The sequence below is a fragment of the Oncorhynchus nerka genome, linkage group LG7, assembly GCF_034236695.1.
Source record: "Oncorhynchus nerka isolate Pitt River linkage group LG7, Oner_Uvic_2.0, whole genome shotgun sequence".
Lineage (NCBI taxonomy): Eukaryota > Metazoa > Chordata > Actinopteri > Salmoniformes > Salmonidae > Oncorhynchus > Oncorhynchus nerka.
Window position 1 is genome coordinate 80,347,577 of NC_088402.1, and position 22,170 is coordinate 80,369,746.

General features: G+C 45.3%; 1 protein-coding gene across 1 annotated transcript in view; it reads left to right on the plus strand.

The window, feature by feature from the left end:
* Positions 1-22,170, plus strand: part of LOC115122977 (low-density lipoprotein receptor-related protein 1-like) — a 298,647-nt gene that overhangs the window by 40,898 nt on the left and 235,579 nt on the right. The window contains exon 2 of the mRNA XM_065021093.1: positions 16,983-17,105. Within this exon, the coding sequence (XP_064877165.1) occupies positions 16,983-17,105 (123 nt within the window). The remainder of the gene's footprint in view (positions 1-16,982; positions 17,106-22,170) is intronic.

The window sequence follows — 22,170 nt, forward strand, 5'->3', positions numbered from 1 at the left end:
GCTGTTGGATGTTGAATGGTGCTGTTGGGTGTTGAATGGGGCTGTTGGGTGTTGAATGGGGCTGTTGGATGTTGAATGGGGCTGTTGGATGTTGAATGGGGCTGTTGGGTGTTGAATGGGGCTGTTGGACGTTGAATGGGGCTGTTGGATGTTGAATGGTGCTGTTGGGTGTTGAATGGGGCTGTTGGGTGTTGAATGGGGCTGTTGGGTGTTGAATGGGGCTGTTGGATGTTGAATGGGGCTGTTGGGTGTTGAATGGGGCTGTTGGATGTTGAATGGGGCTGTTGGATGTTGAAGGGGCTGTTGGATGTTGAATGGGGCTGTTGGGTGTTGAATGGGGCTGTTGGGCGTTGAATGGGGCTGTTGGACGTTGAATGGGGCTGTTGGACGTTGAATGGGGCTGTTGGACGTTGAATGGGGCTGTTGGGTGTTGAAGGGGTCTGTTGGATGTTGAATGGGGCTGTTGGATGTTGAATGGGGCTGTTGGATGTTGAATGGGGCTGTTGGACGTTGAATGGGGCTGTTGGACGTTGAATGGGGCTGTTGGGTGTTGAAGGGGTCTGTTGGATGTTGAATGGGGCTGTTGGGTGTTGAATGGGGCTGTTGGGTGTTGAATGGGGCTGTTGGGTGTTGAATGGGGCTGTTGGGTGTTGAATGGGGCTGTTGGGTGTTGAATGGGGCTGTTGGACGTTGAATGGGGCTGTTGGATGTTGAATGGGGCTGTTGGGTGTTGAATGGGGCTGTTGGACGTTGAATGGGGCTGTTGGATGTTGAATGGTGCTGTTGGGTGTTGAATGGGGCTGTTGGGTGTTGAATGGGGCTGTTGGACGTTGAATGGGGCTGTTGGATGTTGAATGGTGCTGTTGGGTGTTGAATGGGGCTGTTGGGTGTTGAATGGGGCTGTTGGATGTTGAATGGGGCTGTTGGGTGTTGAATGGGGCTGTTGGGTGTTGAATGGGGCTGTTGGGTGTTGAATGGGGCTGTTGGGTGTTGAATGGGGCTGTTGGATGTTGAATGGGGCTGTTGGATGTTGAATGGGGCTGTTGGGTGTTGAATGGGGCTGTTGGACGTTGAATGGGGCTGTTGGATGTTGAATGGTGCTGTTGGGTGTTGAATGGGGCTGTTGGGTGTTGAATGGGGCTGTTGGGTGTTGAATGGGGCTGTTGGATGTTGAATGGGGCTGTTGGGTGTTGAATGGGGCTGTTGGATGTTGAATGGGGCTGTTGGGTGTTGAATGGGGCTGTTGGATGTTGAATGGGGCTGTTGGATGTTGAATGGGTCTGTTGGGTGTTGAATGGGGCTGTTGGATGTTGAATGGGGCTGTTGGTGTTGAATGGGGCTGTTGGACGTTGAATGGGGCTGTTGGATGTTGAATGGGGCTGTTGGATGTTGAATGGGGCTGTTGGACGTTGAATGGGGCTGTTGGATGTTGAATGGGGCTGTTGGATGTTGAATGGGGCTGTTGGGTGTTGAATGGGGCTGTTGGATGTTGAATGGGGCTGTTGGATGTTGAATGGGGCTGTTGGAATGGGGCTGTTGAATGGGGCTGTTGGATGTTGAATGGGGCTGTTGGATGTTGAATGGGGCTGTTGGATGTTGAATGGGGCTGTTGGGTGTTGAATGGGGCTGTTGGGTGTTGAATGGGGCTGTTGGATGTTGAATGGGGCTGTTGGGTGTTGAATGGGGCTGTTGGGTGTTGAATGGGCTGTTGGATGTTGAAGGGGCTGTTGGATGTTGAATGGGGCTGTTGGGTGTTGAATGGGGCTGTTGGATGTTGAATGGGGCTGTTGGATGTTGAATGGGGCTGTTGGATGTTGAATGGGGCTGTTGGGTGTTGAATGGGGCTGTTGGATGTTGAAGGGGTGGGGCTGTTGGATGTTGAATGGGGCTGTTGGAGGCTGTTGAATGGGGCTGTTGGATGTTGAATGGGGCTGTTGGATGTTGAATGGGGCTGTTGGATGTTGAATGGGGCTGTTGGATGTTGAATGGGGCTGTTGGTGTTGAATGGGGCTGTTGGATGTTGAATGGGGCTGTTGGGTGTTGAATGGGGCTGTTGGATGTTGAATGGGGCTGTTGGGTGTTGAAGGGGCTGTTGGATGTTGAATGGGGCTGTTGGATGTTGAATGGGGCTGTTGGATGTTGAAGGGGCTGTTGGATGTTGAATGGTGCTGTTGGGTGTTGAAGGGGTTTGTTGGATTTGTTTGAAGGGGTTGTTGGTTTTGAATGGGGATATCCCTCCCTATCTGTCTCCCTCCACCCCTATATCCCTCCCTATCTGTCTCCCTCCACCCCTCTATCCCTCCCTATCTGTCTCCCTCCACCCCTCTATCCCTCCCTATCTGTCTCCCTCCACCCCTCTATCCCCCTATCTGTCTCCCTCCCCCCTCTATCCCTCCCTATCTGTCTCCCTCCACCCCTATATCCCTCCCTATCTGTCTCCCTCCACCCCTCTATCCCTCCCTATCTGTCTCCCTCCACCCCTCTATCCCTCCCTATCTGTCTCCCTCCACCCCTCTATCCCCCTATCTGTCTCCCTCCACCCCTCTATCCCTCCCTATCTGTCTCCCTCCACCCGGCTATCCCTCCCTATCTGTCTCCCTCCGCCCCTCTATCCCTCCCTATCTGTCTCCCTCCACCCTCTATCCCTCCCTATCTGTCTCCCCTCCACCCCTCTATCCCTCCCTATCTGTCTCCCTCCACCCCTCTATCCCTCCCTACCTGTCTCCCTCCACCCCTCTATCCCTCCCTACCTGTCTCCCTCCACCCCTCTATCCCTCCCTATCTGTCTCCCTCCATCCCTCCCTATCTGTCTCCCTCCACCCCTCTATCCCTCCCTACCTGTCTCCCTCCACCCCTCTATCCCTCCCTATCTGTCTCCCTCCACCCCTCTATCCCTCCCTATCTGTCTCCCTCCCCCCTCTATCCCTCCCTATCTGTCTCCCTCCACCCCTCTATCCCTCCCTATCTGTCTCCCTCCACCCCTCTATCCCTCCCTATCTGTCTCCCTCCACCCCTCTATCCCTCCCTACCTGTCTCCCTCCACCCCTATCTGTCTCCCTCCACCCCTCTATCCCTTCCTATCTGTCTCCCTCCACCCCTCTATCCCTCCCTATCTGTCTCCCTCCACCCCTCTATCCCTCCCTATCTGTCTCCCTCCACCCCTCTATCCCTCCCTACCTGTCTACCTCCACCCCTCTATCCCTCCCTATCTGTCTCCCTCCACCCCTCTATCCCTCCCTATCTGTCTCCCTCCACCCCTCTATCCCTCCCTATCTGTCTCCCTCCACCCCTCTATCCCTCCCTATCTGTCTCCCTCCACCCCTCTATCCCTTCCTATCTGTCTCCCTCTATCCCTCCCTATCTGTCTCCCTCCAGTCAAGAGGACGATGGCAGTCGCTGACGTCACAGCAGTAAACACATCTTCAACTGCTCGTCACTGATCTTGTTTTCAGGTGTTTTAATCTCTTTCAGTGAAGTATCCTGATCTGACCTCAGTACAAACTTACCAACCCCAATCACTCACTCATTCTCAAACCCTTTACAGCCATGTATTCAGTTGTGTAACCCCAGACAGGAATTTATAGACCAACGTCCTTAATCAATCATCATCAACTCCAATATCTAACAGTCATTCTGTTGTGGCTGTTTTCCTTTTGGATAAATGCAGTGAGGTGAAAAAGCATTCATTGATGGATGTTTCCAAAGCAGGTTGACGTTTGTCACTAATCTAGTCCTGGAGGTCGAACTGAGCCTTTTCCCCTTAGATAGGACAGCTGCAAAGTGAAAATGTGCGATATTGTAAAAGAATGAATGAAAACAGAAATGAGCTAATGTAAGATTAGGGTTAGCAGTGTGGTTAAGGTTAGGGTTAATGTTAGAGTTGGATTTTATGACTTTGTAACTGTGCTAGCTAGTGACCACTGCAGAGCTGCCTCCAGAGCAGGATTCATGACAATAAACGCTAACCTGCGTTTCCAGAAGTCCAGTCATAACAGTGTCAATGTAATAGCAATACTAATGTAATCAAGTCACCTTTCAGCGGTGGCAGGAAAATAATGTAATTTAACTGGCATTGCCAGCTTGTCCTTATGCCTCTGCTGTTTACTGTTGGGTCCAGCCAGTCCCAGCAGGCCAAATAAAGGCCTTCTTCATTCATTACCTCAAACCTGTACCCCCGCAAACTAACTCGGTGTAACGATGTGCGTTGAGAGTCAGGAAGCAAGTTCGGGTAGTGAGTGTTTTAATAAATAAACGCAAAACAAGAAACACAAACAACGCACAGACTTAACACTGGAACAGAAACACCCGGGGAAGGAACCTAAGGGAGTGACATATATAGGGAAGGTAATCAGGGAGGTGATGGAGTCCAGGTGAGTCTGATGATGCGCAGGTGTGTGCAATACCGCTACTCGCGCACGCCAACGAGCGCCTGCGTTGCCAAGAGCTAAAATAGAAGTCATTCCTATTTCTGAAGCAGATCGCACTGCAAGTCCTGCCTCTCCCATCTCCTCAGTGGTTTATAGAAGCAAGTACCCACGTGCCATCTCCTCATTGGTTATACCCACGTGGGTGATTGAAAGACGAAATATTCTGCCAGTTGTCGTGGTAATACTATGAAAGTGTAGATGCCAATCACCATATAAGTTCAAAGATGAAAAAGTCTGGAAGGAGGAGAGATGACTAGAAACGATTCGGTTGACCGTTTTATGTCGGAGTAGAGGTCCTTGTGCATTTTAGGTATACAACTCAATGTTTATATCCCAGGACAAATTAGCTAGCAACAGCAAGCTAACTAAATAGGACAAATTAGCTAGCAAGTGCAAGCTAACTAAATAGGACAAATTAGCTAGTAAGTGCAAGCTAACAAGCTAAATTGCCATACATGTTTAATGACTTTCGACCTGTCCCCAAATGAATGTCATTGGTTCAGAGTTTGTTTTGATATTTTAACCTGCGTGTCGTGATCGCGTTTGGTGTAGGGGGACAAAATAAATGTAGACGGTTTGGGTTCCGTGTAATGATGGTGACAGGTGTGCGCCATAACGAGCAGCCTGGTGACCCAGAGGCCGGACAGGGAGCACACGTGGCACTCTGTACCGGTACCCCCTGTATATAGCCTCATTATTGTTATGTTATTGTGTTACTTTTTATTCTTTTTTACTTTAGTTATTTGGTAAATATTTTCTTAACTCTTCTTGAACTGCACTGGTTAAGGACTTAAGTAAGCATTTCATGGTAAGGTCTACATGGCACATGTGACAAATAAAGTTTGATTTGATTTATATAGCCCTATATATCGATGTCCTAGCTTACCTCTTTCAGTTAATACATGCAATGCAGTATTAGCCTTATATTTAGCTAATGAATGATGGGCTAAGCATAATAAGTTTCTAACTTATAGCCTCTGTCTCTTGCCCAATACACACACACCTGTGCTCCGCTAGACTCCCTGTAAAAACGGCTCCTTAGCTCTCGGAGTCCCATGGAGGAAAAGCTAGACTAGAAGAGCTTGCTGGACATTTATTTTTTTGATTTTCTTATACCAATAGGCTATTCAAAGAGGGACACGTGCTCTTGTTTGCTGAATGTTTAATATAGCAACCAATAGAATTCACAGGTAGTTTGAAAGAAGCGCAAACGTGATGGCGGTAGGCTATAGCAGTTATTTATTCAGACCCATAATCATTCAATCTTTGTGAAGAAGCCTAATTCTACTCCTATATTACTATTATTTTATATATATATATATATATGTTTTTTTAGGTGGTTGATCAGCTTTAATGTTACAGATAGTTTATGGTTTCCATCAATGTAATTGTGTGCATCATTTCCAATCCCCCAGTCAAAAGTTTGGACACACCTACTCATTCAAGGGTTTTTCTTTATTTTTACTATTTTCTACATTGTAGAATAGTGGAGACATCACAACTATGAAATAACACATATGGAATCATGTAGTAACCAACAAAGGGGTTAACAAATCAACATATATTGGAGATTCTTCAAAGTAGCCACCCTTTGCCTTGATGACAGCTTTGCACACTCTTGGAATTCTCTCAACCAGCTTCACCTGGAATGCTTTTCCAACAGTCTTGAAGGAGTACCCACATATGTTGAGCACTTGTTGGCTGCTATTCCTTCACTCTGCGGTCCAACTCATCCCAAACCATCTCAATTGGGTTGAGGTCTAGTGATTGTGGAGGCCAGGTCATCTGATGCAGCACTCCATCACTCTCCTTGGTCAAATAGACCTTACACAGCCTGGAGGTGTGTTTTGGTTCATTGTCCTGTTGAAAAACAAATGATAGTTTCTCTAAGCGCAAACCAGATGGGATGGCGTATCGCTGCATAATTCTGTGGTAGCCATGCTGGTTTAGTGTGCCTTGAATTCTATTTTTAATTTTTTAATTTTTTATTTCACCTTTATTTAACCAGGTAGGCAAGTTGAGAACAAGTTCTCATTTACAATTGCGACCTGGCCAAGATAAAGCAAAGCAGTTCGACAGATACAACGACACAGAGTTACACATGGAGTAAAACAAACATACAGTCAATAATACAGTATAAACAAGTCTATATACAATGTGAGCAAATGAGGTGAGAAGGGAGGTGAAGGCAAAAAAGGCCATGGTGGCAAAGTAAATACAATAAAGCAAGTAAAACACTGGAATGGTAGTTTTGCAATGGAAGAATGTGCAAAGTAGAAATAAAAATAATGGGGTGCAAAGGAGCAAAATAAATAAATAAATGAAATACAGTTGGGAAAGAGGTAGTTGTTTGGGCTAAATTATAGGTGGGCTATGTACAGGTGCAGTAATCTGTGAGCTGCTCTGACAGTTGGTGCTTAAAGCTAGTGAGGGAGATAAGTGTTTCCAGTTTCAGAGATTTTTGTAGTTCGTTCCAGTCATTGGCAGCAGAGAACTGGAAGGAGAGGCGGCCAAAGAAAGAATTGGTTTTGGGGGTGACTAGAGAGATATACCTGCTGGAGCGTGTGCTACAGGTGGGAGATGCTATGGTGCCCAGCGAGCTGAGATAAGGGGGGACTTTACCTAGCAGGGTCTTGTAGATGACATGGAGCCAGTGGGTTTGGCGACGAGTATGAAGCGAGGGCCAGCCAACGAGAGCGTACAGGTCGCAATGGTGGGTAGTATATGGGGCTTTGGTGACAAAACGGATTGCACTGTGATAGACTGCATCCAATTTGTTGAGTAGGGTATTGGAGGCTATTTTGTAAATGACATCGCCAAAGTCGAGGATTGGTAGGATGGTCAGTTTTACAAGGGTATGTTTGGCAGCATGAGTGAAGGATGCTTTGTTGCGAAATAGGAAGCCAATTCTAGATTTAACTTTGGATTGGAGATGTTTGATATGGGTCTGGAAGGAGAGTTTACAGTCTAACCAGACACCTAAGTATTTGTAGTTGTCCACGTATTCTAAGTCGGAGCCGTCCAGAGTAGTGATGTTGGACAGGCGGGTAGGTGCAGGTAGCGATTGGTTGAAGAGCATGCATTTAGTTTTACTTGTATTTAAGAGCAATTGGAGGCCACGGAAGGAGAGTTGTATGGCATTGAAGCTTGCCTGGAGGGTTGTTAACACAGTGTCCAAAGAAGGGCCAGAAGTATACAGAATGGTGTCGTCTGCGTAGAGGTGGATCAGAGACTCACCAGCAGCAAGAACGACCTCATTGATGTATACAGAGAAGAGAGTCGGTCCAAGAATTGAACCCTGTGGCACCCCCATAGAGACTGCCAGAGGTCCGGACAGCGGACCCTCCGATTTGACACACTGAACTCTATCAGAGAAGTAGTTGGTGAACCAGGCGAGGCAATCATTTGAGAAACCAAGGCTGTCGAGTCTGCCGATGAGGATGTGGTGATTGACAGAGTCGAAAGCCTTGGCCAGATCAATGAATATGGCTGCACAGTAATGTTTCTTATCGATGGCGGTTAAGACATCGTTTAGGACCTTGAGCGTGGCTGAGGTGCACCCACGACCAGCTCTGAAACCAGATTGCATAGCAGAGAAGGTATGGTGAGATTCGAAATGGTCGGTAATCTGTTTGTTGACTTGGCTTTCGAAGACCTTAGAAAGGCATGGTAGGATAGATATAGGTCTGTAGCAGTTTGGGTCAAGAGTGTCCCCCCCTTTGAAGAGGGGGATGACCGCAGCTGCTTTCCAATCTTTGGGAATCTCAGACGACACGGAAGAGAGGTTGAACAGGCTAGTAATAGGGGTGGCAACAATTTCGGCAGATAATTTTAGAAAGAAAGGGTCCAGATTGTCTAGCCCGGCTGATTTGTAGGGGTCCAGATTTTGCAGCTCTTTCAGAACATCAGCTGAACGGTTTTGGGAGAAGGAGAAATGGGGAAGGCTTGGGCGAGTTGCTGTTGGGGGTGCAGTGCTGTTGACCGGGGTAGGAGTAGCCAGGTGGAAAGCATGGCCAGCCGTAGAAAAATGGTTATTGAAATTCTCAATTATGGTGGATTTATCAGTGGTGACAGTGTTTCCTATCTTCAGTGCAGTGGGCAGCTGGGAGGAGGTGTTCTTATTCTCCATGGACTTTACAGTGTCCCAGAACTTTTTTGAGTTAGTGTTGCAGGAAGCAAATTTCTGCTTGAAAAAGCTAGCCTTGGCTTTTCTAACTGCCTGTGTATAATGGTTTCTAGCTTCCCTGAACAGCTGCATATCACGGGGGCTGTTCGATGCTAATGCAGAACGCCATAGGATGTTTTTGTGTTGGTTAAGGGCTGTCAGGTCTGGGGAGAACCAAGGGCTATATCTGATCCTGGTTCTAAATTTCTTGAATGGGGCATGTTTATTTAAGATGGTTGGGAAGACATTTAAAAAAAAATATCCAGGCATCCTCTACTGACGGGATGAGATCAATATCCTTCCAGGATACCCCGGCCAGGTCGATTAGAAAGGCCTGCTCACTGAAGTGTTTCAGGGAGCGTTTTACAGTGATGAGTAGAGGTCGTTTGACCGCTGACCCATTACAGATGCAGGCAATGAGGCAGTGATCGCTGAGATCTTGGTTGAAGACAGCAGAGGTGTATTTAGAGGGGAAGTTGGTTAGGATGATATCTATGAGGGTGCCCGTGTTTAAGGCTTTGGGGAGGTACCTGGTAGGTTCATTGATAATTTGTGTGAGATTGAGGGCATCAAGTTTAGAATGTAGGATGGCTGGGGTGTTAAGCATGTTCCAGTTTAGGTCGCCTAGCAGCACGAGCTCTGAAGATAGATGGGGGGCAATCAGTTCACATATGGTGTCCAGAGCACAGCTGGGGGCAGAGGGTGGTCTATAGCAGGCGGCAACGGTGAGAGACTTGTTTTTAGAGAGGTGGATTTTTAAAAGTAGAAGTTCAAATTGTTTGGGTACAGACCTGGATAGTAGGACAGAACTCTGCAGGCTATCTTTGCAGTAGATTGCAACACCGCCCCCTTTGGCAGTTCTATCTTGTCTGAAAATGTTGTAGTTTGGAATGAAAATTTCTGAATTTTTGGTGGTCTTCCTAAGCCAGGATTCAGACACAGCTAGAACATCCGGGTTGACAGAGTGTGCTAAAGCAGTGAATAGAACAAACTTAGGGAGGAGGCTTCTAATGTTAACATGCATGAAACCAAGGCTATTACGGTTACAGAAGTCGTCAAAAGAGAGCGCCTGGGGAATAGGAGTGGAGCTAGGCACTGCAGGGCCTGGATTCACCTCTACACCGCCAGAGGAACATAGGAGGAGTAGAATAAGGGTGTGGCTAAAAGCAATAAGAATTGGTCGTCTAGAACGTCTGGAACAGAGAGTAAAAGGAGGTTTCTGGGGGCGATAAAATAGCATCAAGGTATAATGTACAGACAAAGGTATGGTAGGATGTGAATACAGTGGAGGTAAACCTAGGTATTGAGTGATGAAGAGAGAGATATTGCCTCTAGAAACATCATTGAAACCAGGAGATGTCATTGCATGTGTGGGTGGTGGAACTAATAGGTTGGATAAGGTATAGTGAGCAGGACTAGAGGCTCTACAGTGAAATAAGCCAATAAACACTAACCAGAACAGCAATGGACAAGACATATTGACATTAAGGAGAGGCATGCTTAGTCGTGTGATCAAAAGGGTCCAGTGAGTGGAGAGGTTGGTTGGGGGTCACGGCGATTTAGACAGCTAGCCAGGCCATCGGTAGCAAGCTAGCATAGGATGGAGGTCTGTTATTAGCCACCTCTTGCGTTCCGTCAGTAGATTAGTGGGGTTCCGTGTGGTAGAGGGGATTAATCCAAATCACACAACAACAACAAAAATAAAAACAATAGATATAGTTATAGAGGCCCAAGAAGAAAACATAATAATAATAAAAATAAATAAATTGTCCGATTGTCTATTCAGATAGCAGCCGGTAAGACAGCTAACGGTTAGCAGGCCGCAGATGGGCGTTCAGGTAACGTCGCGACGGAGGAGCCAGCCGGATAACTCTTTCGGGTAGATAACGTCGGCAGTCCAGTTGTGAAGGCCCGGTGGGGCTCCGCGTAGGCAGTAAAAACGGGTCCGGATAGGTGACTGCAGCCCAGGAGTGATTGATGGAACTCAGGAGTGATTGACGGAGCTGGCTAGCTCCGGAATAATTGATGTTTGCTCCGGACTCGACGAAAGCCGATAGTCACACGGATAGCAGCTAGCTAGCTGTGAGATACAGGTATGAATGTCCAGAGAGCAGTTGAAATCCAGGGACATGGAGAGAAAAATTGGTCCGGTATGTTCCGTTCCGAGCCGCGCTGCGCTGCGCCGTACAAAACTGGCGATAGATTTTTGAGCTAAAGGATAGCTGATGACCACAAACCGTGGTTAGCTGAATACTAACGATTTGCCAGTAAAGAAGCTAACTAGCTTCTGAACTAGCTTCTGATTAGCTTCTGGATTAGCTTCTGGGCTAGCTTCTAGCTAGCTCCTGGCTAACTTCTGGCTAGTTTCTGGCTAGCTTCTTGGAGTTTCTGGCTAGCTTCTTGGAGGATTACAGATTTGAGGTAAATAATACTTTTTTATAATTATAAATTGGTGAGGCGGGTTGCAGGAGAGTGTTTTGAAGATGAGTTGATGGAAAATAAAAATAATAAAGTTGTAAATATATATATATACGGGACACGACAAAACGAGGACAAAAGACGTCTGAACTGCTATGCCATCTTGGAGATAACAAGCTTTAGATAAATCACAGACAGTGTCACCAGCAAACCACCCCCATACCATCACACCTCCTCCTCCATGCTTCATGGTGGGAACAACAAATGCAGAGATAATCCGTTCACCTACTCTGCATCTCCTAAAGACATGGCGGTTGGAACCAAACATCTCAAATTTGGACCAGTGTAATGTCCATTGATCATGTTTCTTGGCCCAAGCAAGTCTTTTCTTATTGGTGTCCTTTAGTAGTGGTTTCTTTGCAGCAAATTGACCACGAAGGCCTGATTCACACAGTCTCCTCTGAACAGTTGATGTTGAGTTGTTTCTGTTACTTGAACTTTGTGAAGCATTTATTTGGGCTGCATTCTGAGGTGCAGTTAACGCTAATGAACTTATCCTCTGCAGCAGAGGTAACTCTGGGTATTCCTTTCCTGTGGTGGTCCTCATGAGAGCCAGTTTCATCATAGCGCTTGATGGTTTTTGCGACTGCACTTGAAGAAACTTTCAAAGTTCTTCGGAAAGTATTCAGACCTCTTGACATTTTCCACATTTTGTTACGTTACAGCCTTATTCTAAATTGATTAAATTACATTTTATCCCTATCAATCTATACACAATACCCCATAATGACAGAGCGAAAACAGGTTTTGAAACAATTGAGCATAGGTGCACCCTGTTTCCATTGATAATCAATGATTTTTATACAACTTGATTGGAGTCCACCTGTGGTATATTCAATTGATTGGACATGATTTGGAAAGGCACACACCTGTCTATATAAGGTCCCACAGTTGACAGTGCATGTCAGAGCAAAAACCAAGCCATGAGGTCGAAGTAATTGTCCGTAGAACTTTGAGACAGGATTGTGTCGAGGCACAGATCTGGGGAAGTGTATCAAAACATTTCTGCAGCATTTAAGGTCCCCAAGAACACAGTGATCTTCATCATTCTTAAATTAAAGAAGTTTGGAACCACCAAGACTCTTCCTAGAGCTGGGCAATCGGGGGAGAAGGGCCTTGGTCAGGGAGGTGACCAAGAACCTGATGGTGACTCGGACAGAGCTCCAGAGTTCCTCTGTGGAGATGGGAGAACCTTCCAGAAGGACAATCATGTCTGCAGCACTCCACCAATCAGGCCTTTATGGTAGAATGGCCAGACGGAAGCCACTCCTCATTAAAAGGCACATTACAGCCCGCCATCCAACCTGACCGAGCTTGGGGGGATCTTCAGAGAAGAATGGGAGAAACTCCCCAAACACAGGTGGGCCAAGCTTGTAACATCACCCAATAAGACTTGAGCCTGTAATTTCTGCCAAAGGTGCTTCAACAAAGTACTGAGTAAAGTGTCTGAATACTGATGTAAATGTGATATTTCATTTATATATATATATATATATATATATATATATATATATATATATATATATATAAAGTTGCAAACATTTCTAAAAATCTGTTTTTGCTTTGTCATGATGGGGTATTGTGTGTAGATTGATGAAGGGACAAAAACAATTTAATCGATTTTAGAATAAGGCTGTAACCTAACAAAATTACATTCTGAATGCACTGTATATATTAAATATGTTATATGTATTCCTTTATTATTTTCCCCTAACCCTACCAACCCTCCCCTAATTGTAGTAAACTAATGGACAACAACACTTACAGTGGCTTGTGAAAGTCTTCACCCCCATTTTTACTATTTTGTTGCCTTACAACCTAGAATTAAAATAGATTTCTGGGGGTGTTTGTATCATTTGCCTACTACATTGAAGATGTAAAAATGTATTATTGTGAAACGAACAAGAAATAAGACAAACTGATAACTTGAGCGTGCATAACTATTCACCCTCCCCCCAAAGTCAATACCTTTTAGATCCACCTTTTGCAGCAATTACAGCTGCAAGTCTCTTGGGGTATGTCTCTATAAGCTTGGCACATTTAGCCACAGGGATTTTTGCCCATTCTTCAAGGCAAAACTGCTCTAGCTCCTTCAAGTTGGATTGGTTCCGCTGGTGTACAGCAATCTTTAAGTCATACCACAGATTTCCAATTAGATTGAGGTCTGGGCTTTGACTAGGCCATTCCAAGACATTTAAATGTTTCCCCTTAAACCACTCAAGTGTTGTTTTAGCAGTGTGCTTAGGGTCATTGTCCTGCTGGAAGGTGAACCTCCGTCCCAGTCTCAAATCTTTGGAAGACTGAAACAGGTTTCCCTCAAGAATTTTCCTGTATTTAGCGCCATCCATGATTCTGACCAGTTTCCCAGTTCCCCTATTAATGGAAGGGTAGTATATTAATGGAAGGGTAGTAAAATAAATGGAAGGGTAGTATATTAATGGAAGAGTAGTATATTAATGGAAGAGTAGAATTTCATTGGAAGTGGAGCTAATGTATTTACAGCATTTACAGAATAAATAAACAAAATAGACAGAAATTACCAATAAATATAGGAAGCTGTAACTTCCAATAACCCTCAGGTTAGCCTTGGTTAGCCTAGCCTAGTATCTCAGGGCTCCCTCATGTGCTGTGTGTGTCGTCTTAGTTGATTCAGTCATTGGCCTCTGTCCCTTCTTTTATAGCTTTCTCTCCCTCCCTCCACTCATTCCCTTTCTTATTTCCCCTCTCCCCTGTGCTGTTGTTAGGGCACTTTCCACTTAGTACTCTCATGCCTCCCAATCTATTCATGGTTGTGTTCAAACATTACATTCCTGGGACACTGGAAAATGCCTTCATTTGGAAATGTTCGTTCTCTCATGTCCTTGAGTGTAAATTGAGAGGCCTGAAAGAGAGCTGCGATGTGGCTTTGAATGTTAAGTGTCATCACTCTCTTCATTGTTTCAAATATCAAGGTGTTGTTAGTGTATTAAAGACAGCTGTCATTTGATCTGCAGCAAAACATTTAGCTTCTAATTGTATTTATAATAACCTGACACTCATGAGTCACCGCATTTGACCACACACATGCACGCATGCACACACACAAACACACACACACACACACACACACACACATGTTATGTTCTTCTATCCTCGTGGGGACCTAAAATGAATTTCCTAACCCTAACCCCTAAGCTTAAAATAGCCTTTATCCTCAGGGGATGTGGGAAATGTCCCCACGAGGGATAATTGTCCTTGTTTTATTATCCTTGTGGCGACTTTTGGGGATTTTAGGTCCCCACAAGGATAGAAGAACCAATCCACACACAAACACACACCCTCCCTCCCAGCGCTCTCTAGCCTCAATCCCTTACCCTGACAGTTTAGAGAGAACGTGACCGCAATGATACACTGCCCTAATACTCTCTAGTGATTACTGTCACATTGCTTCTCCTTTGTGGTGCACCCGCATCACCTCCCTTCCCACAAACACTTCTCTGCCTGCCAAGTGAAGGAGAGGGGGAAAGAAGGAGAGGGGGAAAGAAGGAGAGGGGGAGAGGTCAGCCAGGGCGAGTAAGGACACCCAGGGTGAGTGGGGATAGGGCTCCGTACCTGCAGAGAATTACAATTAGATGGTCTGCTCTGCGCTGCGACTCTGTGAGTGAGTGTGTGTGACTCCTCCCCCTCCTCTTCTCCCACCTCATCCTCCCCATCTTTCTCCTTCCCTCCTCTTTCCCTCCATCTTTCTCCTTCCCTCCTAAGATGAGGGTTCTCCTCCTACCCCTCTTCATCCTCCTCCTCTATATGAATACCAATGTCACTGAGAGTGAGGAAACGCACTGCCAGTCTCAGCCTGTCAAACTAGCATCTTTGTCATAAGACCTGGCAGACAGCAACAAACCAGGCTGTTCCCCACAGGTCTGGGTTGGAATTTTCTAGACTCATGGAAATAGATTTAAAAGACCATAGCCCAGATCAGGGTGACGCACACACACACACACACACACACACACACACACACACATATATATACACACACACACACATGCGCAACCTGTGGCTGGATGACCATGCAGGGGTCAACACAAGTTCACACAACCTTGCTCTTTATCCCACCCACCACAGGAAATGAGATGCCTTCTAAGAAAAAGCCCAGTGTGGTATTTCTGAGCAGTATATGTCAGCAGAGATGATTGAGGTTGATGTACCACATGGTAGCACCACATGGTAGCACCACAGAGTAGCCCTGACAGCTCAATGGCCCAGTAACTATTTCTGGCACTGCCCCACGGCTGACATCATTAAACGGAAACTCACACCTGGGTCCAAATAGTATTAGCTATCTTCAAAATATTCTAGCTGCCCTGGATTGGGCTTGCCTGGTGCAATGGAACCAATGGAATAGTCCCGAAAGTTGCAAACCCATCTAGCTGACACTCCAGCCAGGCTCAATCAAACTCTGAGCTTTTTTTGAAAGATAATAAATACTACTTGAACCCAGGTCTGGTAAGTCAGCCACACTCTGGAAAATGTGTAAAGATCCACTGTATTAGGCCAGTCTATGTAAGTCTATATTCATAGGTTGCATGTGTCGTCACAATATTGCTTTGAACGTTCGTTTTGGACTGATGCCCGACTGAGTATTCTACTCAATACAGAGAGTAATGAGAGCTGATGGAGATTTCATCAACAGTGCATCATAGTGGCTTGGCAATACAATGACATTCAAAAGGAGGCAAATAATTAGCAGGAAAACCTTTGTAATAATTTTGATGTCACCAGATTGACTTTAGATGAAGTATAACGTTAGCTAGCTAGCTAGCTAAGATTGAGGGCATGCCACGGGATTTTAGCTAGATAATGTTAGCATTGCTAGCTATTTTTGACGAACTTTGCTAGCTAATGACAACATTGACATCTGTCTAAAGTAATTCTGATGACATGATAATGCTGGCAAAGTCATTTCTTGCTAAATATTTTACTACTTTAGCAATGTCATCTTATTTCCAGGCACTATAGTGTAATTTAGACAAAACAGTAGTTAGCCTACGTCCAGAATGACTGGTTATCACCACTTTAGAATGCTTATCTTCACTTTATGGCACTACTATGGCGCCGCCGGTAGATTGCGGCTTGAGAACGTCCATAACAATGGAATGACGCAACGAGTGACGGAGGTGCAACCTATGAACAGTGCCACTATGTCAAACCGCCCACAAAACATGACAAAGTTGTCTCAAACAAAGTACACTCCTGATTCAAGAAATATATTCAGTGGTGGTCTACTAGCCTGCTTTCTGTTCAGTTTAAAATAAAACATGAATGCCTTTACAGAAGTACAGGAATACAGTATACTAGTTTGGTTTTAGGGGAAAACATACAAAAATAAATAACTAGAAAAACAAAATGTTGGGCCTCCCGGGTGGCACAGTGGTCTAAGGCACTGCATCTCTGTGCCACCAGAGACTCTGGGTTCGAGCCCAGGCTCTGTCGCAGCCGGCCGTGACCGGGAGGTCCATGGGGCGACGCACAATTGGCCTAGCGTCGTCCAGTTTAGGGAGGGTTTGGGCGGTGGGGATATCCTTGTCTCATCGCGCACTAGCTACTCCTGTGGGGGGCCAAGCGCAGTGCACGCTGACCAGGTTGCCAGGTGTACGGTGTTTCCTCCGACACATTGGTGTGGCTGGCTTCCGGGTTGGATGTGCATTGTTTCAAGAATCAATTCGGCTAGGTTGGGTTGTGTTTCGGAGGACGCATGGCTCTCAACCTTTGCCTCTCCTGAGTCCGTATGGGAGTTGCAGCGATGAGATAAGCATGTAACTACTACCAATTGAATACCACGGAATTGGGGAGGAAAAAGGGGTAAAAAAAAACAAACAAACAAAAACAAATGTTGGTAATAGTACATGTGTTCTGCGTTCTGTCTTTTCCAGCTCCGAAGACGTGTAGTCCTAAGCAGTTTGTGTGTAAAGATCAGGTGACCTGCATCTCTAAAGGATGGCGCTGTGATGGTGAGAAGGATTGTCCAGATGGGTCGGACGAGTCGCCTGATATCTGTAAGTACAGTTTAGGGCTGTCCCCTACTAAAACAAGAGAGTCGTCTGTCCATTCGACCAATCGATTGGTTGAAATGTTTATAGACACATCCTATGTGTTTGAATCAAATCAACTATATGCACTGAGCTTGTCTGATGCTTTAAGCACACTGTTTGATTCAATAATTAAGACATAAATTACTACATGGAGTTCGACCGTGTTAAAAACAATGACAGCGAGTGACTGTGACTAGCACCCAATGTCTCTCTCTCCTCCCTGCTGCAGCGACCACCACCGAACATCAACAATGCGTATTGTGCTGTCCGTGTTGCAGAAGATGCAATATAAGTACAGCCACTTCGGACTCAAAATTCTGTTACTGAAATCGCTCATTTGTTTAGGAAAAACATCAGAGAGAATGATTTATTTCAGCTTTTATTTCTTTCATCACATTCCCAGTGGGTCAGAAGTTTACATACACTCAATTAGTATTTGGTAGCATTGCCTTTAAATTGTTTAACTTGGGTCAAACATTTCAGGTAGCCTTCCACAAGCTTCCCACAATAAGTTGGGTGAATTTTGGCCCATTCCTCCTGACAGAGCTGGTGTAACTGAGTCAGGTTTGTAGGCCTCCTTGCTCGCACACGCTTTTTCAGTTCTGCCCACAAATGTTCTATGGGATTTAGGTCAGGGCTTTGTGATGGCCACTCCAATACCTTGACTTTGTTGTCCTTAAGCCATTTTGCCACAACTTTGGAAATATGCTTGGGGTCATTGTCCATTTGGAAGACCCATTTGCGACCAAGCTTTAACTTCTTGACTGATGTCTTGCATGAGGCTCTGCTGAACAGAATCAGTAGGCTATTAAACAAACACTCAAACAGGCAACAGAAGCAGGATCTGGCAGGATGAATTATAAAGCCAGGTACATTTAACAGTTGATTATAGACCTAATTAAGTTGGAGTTTCCTCTCTCCTCACTCTCTTCTTAGACAATAAGACAAGGGCTGTTTTCTCATCTCCTAACTCTCTTCTTAGACAATAAGACAAGGGCTGTTTTCTCATCTCCTAACTCCGCTGCTGCCTCCGCCACATTGTTCTCTACACCAGTATGCTGATTAACTTTGCTGTTATGCATATAGCAACATGGTCTAGGAAAAGGTGCCATTTCAACAGTGCACTGATGTGTTTCAGAACCCCGGACAGCAACCGCTGTTCATCACGGGAGAAAGCACATTTGTCATAAAATAATAATATTTGTATTAGTTTTGCACCCTTGTTCTTACGTAATATAACCATATACAATTTCAGTAGCACATGTCTTAGACTGATGGACTGGACCATCCCCACAGCCTCCACAATGGATCCGGGTTTTTTCTATGTTTGTGCTTTTCTGTAAACCCATTTCTGTGTTCATGCAAGTGACTGATTGAACAAATCTTCACTCTCAGTGTCGGCAATTTGGCACTACACCCAGAACCTTGTTAAGAGAAAGGGATATCTCAGTTTCATGGTCGGTTTAGAGAGAAGAAGCCTTGTGAGGTGTTGGTCTGTCACATGCTTGAACCAGTATTGATTGGTCACATGAATTAAACAAACGTTAATTATTAATTAATTATGAATAAGCTAAATCATGCAAATATGACTTGTCTGCAGTATATAAGAACTAAACAGGACTGCCCCGTTAGAACTTCTGACAGATGTCCACTATGGTGCATTAAGTTTGTTGGAACCTCTCCGACGCACTGACAATAAACAATGATTCATTTAAGATTGACTTCGAGTGTCTCCGAGTAAGAATTTCCACAACATTACCTTTGTCATTTTTTTCTTAACTCTTATTTTCTTACAACTGCATTGTTGGTTTGGGCTTTTCAGTAAGCATTTCACAGTAAGGTCTACACTTGTTGTATTGTGACATAAAATCAAATTTGATTTGATTTGAGATTCAGCTGCGGGCCAATTTTGCCTGGAGCGGCTGGTCGGGGGGCCGGAACCGACTGTAATTACAAATAATTTGTAGACTGCAAATTGACCGGAATTGACTAAAACATAATAATTGCAAACCTCGCTTACATTTGAATACGGTGTGTCTCTATGTGTGGGAATACTTGGGAACAGATTTCTTCAATTAAAATCACTTGGAGCTGATTCCTTAGTGTTTTTTACGTCCAACAATGAAAATTGGGTTTAGAAAGGACATTGGGTTTAGATGTTTTCTGATGGCCCTTTAGCTTCACTAACCTCTCTTCCCATTCAGCTCATCCACAGATGATATTCAGTACAAACCATGGTGGCCATGTCTTGGTACTCACATCGCCATTTAATTAGTGCAGTAAAGACATAAAGCCTTGTTCAGCCAGTGTAACATTGGTCAGGTTCTGCCCTCTCTGTCTGTCTGAAGGACATGGGTGTAGCATCTGCCCTGTCTGACTGCCATGTCTGGCTGGGCTGGGATGGCTGTTATAGTCGAGTGAGTTATAGCGCTCTCTAATGAAGTCCTGTTGTTTAGTCTGGCTTTTCAGAGGGATGTGTCTGCTCATGTCTAAACTCTGCCTCATCTGATATGTGTGGTCTCTCTGAGAGGCTGGTCCCAGGCAAGAAACTCCCATCTAACAGCCACCCTCTCCATTGCTGTTCTACACCCTATAAACTCTCATCATGTACAGCCTCCCTGTGTGTATCTATGCGTATGAAGGAGGCTCCTAACGGAGACGACAAGTGTCTGTGTGCCACACCTCACATCTGTTAGGCCACGAACACTCTCCCTCCCAACAGTCAGGCTGGCATGGGGAGACGACTCATCAGACAAATGGCTGACAGCCAGAACAAACACGTTTGTTATTGCTGGAGAAAAACACCATTAAGTGCACACAGATGGGCCTTTTGGATTCAACATTTATGAAATAGCTCAGTGGAATAAATCCTCCTCTGTTGTTGTGCTGAAAGCTAAATACAACATGAACATTGGTGTTGAAATAGAGAGAGGGATGTTTATATTAATGTGTATGTCATTGTGTCTGAGCTTGGATGCGTCTCCCATGGATAGGTCATCAAGTTCTCTGTTGTGTTCTGTTGTATTCATGCCTGGTTCCAGATCTAATTGTGCAGTCTTGTCAACTCCTATGGTCATTGGTGTGACTGCTACCATAGAAATTGGCAAGACGGTACAAACAGATCTGGAACCAGAGTAGTTGTATCACATTCCCCTCTCCAGATCTCCTATCTCTGGCAGTTCTGTGAGTACACTGGATCCCCAGACCGACTTCGGACAAGCGTTGGTTGCCTCAGTCTGGGTCAAAATGTGTTAGACACAAACACACTCTCTCTCTCTCCTAACTCCATGTCCTCCTCTTCTAGACACAAATACACACTCTCCCTCCTAACTCCATGTCCTCCTCTTCTACACATAAACACTCTCCTAACTCCATGTCCTCCTCTTCTAGACACAAACACTCTCTCTCCTAACTTCATGTCCTCCCCTTCTAGACACAAACACACTCTCTCCTAATTCCATGTCCTTATCTTCTAGACACAAACACACACTCTCTCTCCTAACTCCATGTCCTCCTCTTTTAAACACAAACACTCTCTCTCCTAACTCCATGTCCTCCTCTTCTACACATAAACACTCTCTCTCCTAACTCCATGTCCTCCTATTCTAGACACAAACACACACTCTCTCTTAAACTCCATGTCCTCCTCTTCTAGACACAAACACACTCTCTCCTAACTCCATGTCCTCCTCTTCGAGAGACACACACACTCTCTCTCCTAACTCCATGTCCTCCTCTTCTAGACACAAACATACACTCTCCTAACTCCATGTCCGCCTCTTCTAGACACAAGCACACTCTCTCTCCTAACTCCATGTCCTCCTCTTCTAGACACTAACACACACTCTCTCTCCTTACTCCATGTCCTCCTCTTCTAAACACACACACTCTCTCTCCTAACTCCATGTCCTCTTCTTCTAGACACAAACACACTCTCTCCTAACTCCATGTCATCCTCTTCTAGACACAAACACTCTCTCTCCTAACTCCATGTCCTCCTCTTCTAGACACTAACACACACTCTCTCTCCTTACTCCATGTCCTCCTCTTTTAGACACAAACACACTCTCTCTCTCCTAACTCCATGTCCGCCTCTTATAGACACAAACACTCTCTCTCTTAACTCCATGTCCTCCTCTTCTAGACACAAACACACTCTCTCGTAACTCCATGTCCTCCTCTTCTAGACACAAACACACTCTCTCTCCTAACTCCATGTCCTCCTCTTCCAGACACAAACACTCTCTCTCCGAACTCCATGTCCTCCTCTTCTACACATAAACACTATCTCTCCTAACTCCATGTCCTCCTCTTCTAGACACAAACATTCTCTCTCCTAACTCCATGTCCTCCTCTTCTAGACACAAACACACTCTCTCCTAACTCCATGTCCTTATCTTCTAGACACAAACACACACTCTCTCTCCTAACTCCATGTCCTCCTCTTCTAAACACAAACACTCTCTCTCCTAACTCCATGTCCTCCTCTTCTACACATAAACACTCTCTCTCCTGACTCCATGTCCTCCTCTTCTAGACACAAACACACACACTCTTTCCTAACTCCATGTCCTCCTCTTCTAGACACTAACACACACTCTCTCTCCTTACTCCATGTCCTCCTCTTCTAGACACAAACACTCTCTCTCCGAACTCCATGTCCTCCTCTTCTAGACACTAACACACACTCTCTCTCCTTACTCCATGTCCTCCTCTTCTAGACACAAACACACTCTCTCTCTCCTAACTCCATGTTCGCCTCTTCAAGACACAAACACTCTGTCCTACCTCCATGTCCTCCTCTTCTACACATAAACACTCTCTCTTCTAAGTCCATGTCCTCCTCTTCTAGATACAAACACACTCTCTCTCCTAACTCCATGTCCTCTCTTCTAGACACAAACACACTCTCTCTCTCCTAACACCATGTCCTCCTCTTCTAGACACAAACACTCTCTCTCCTAACTCCATGTCCTCCTCTTCTAGACACAAACACTCTCTCCTTACTCCATGTCCTCCTCTTCTAGAC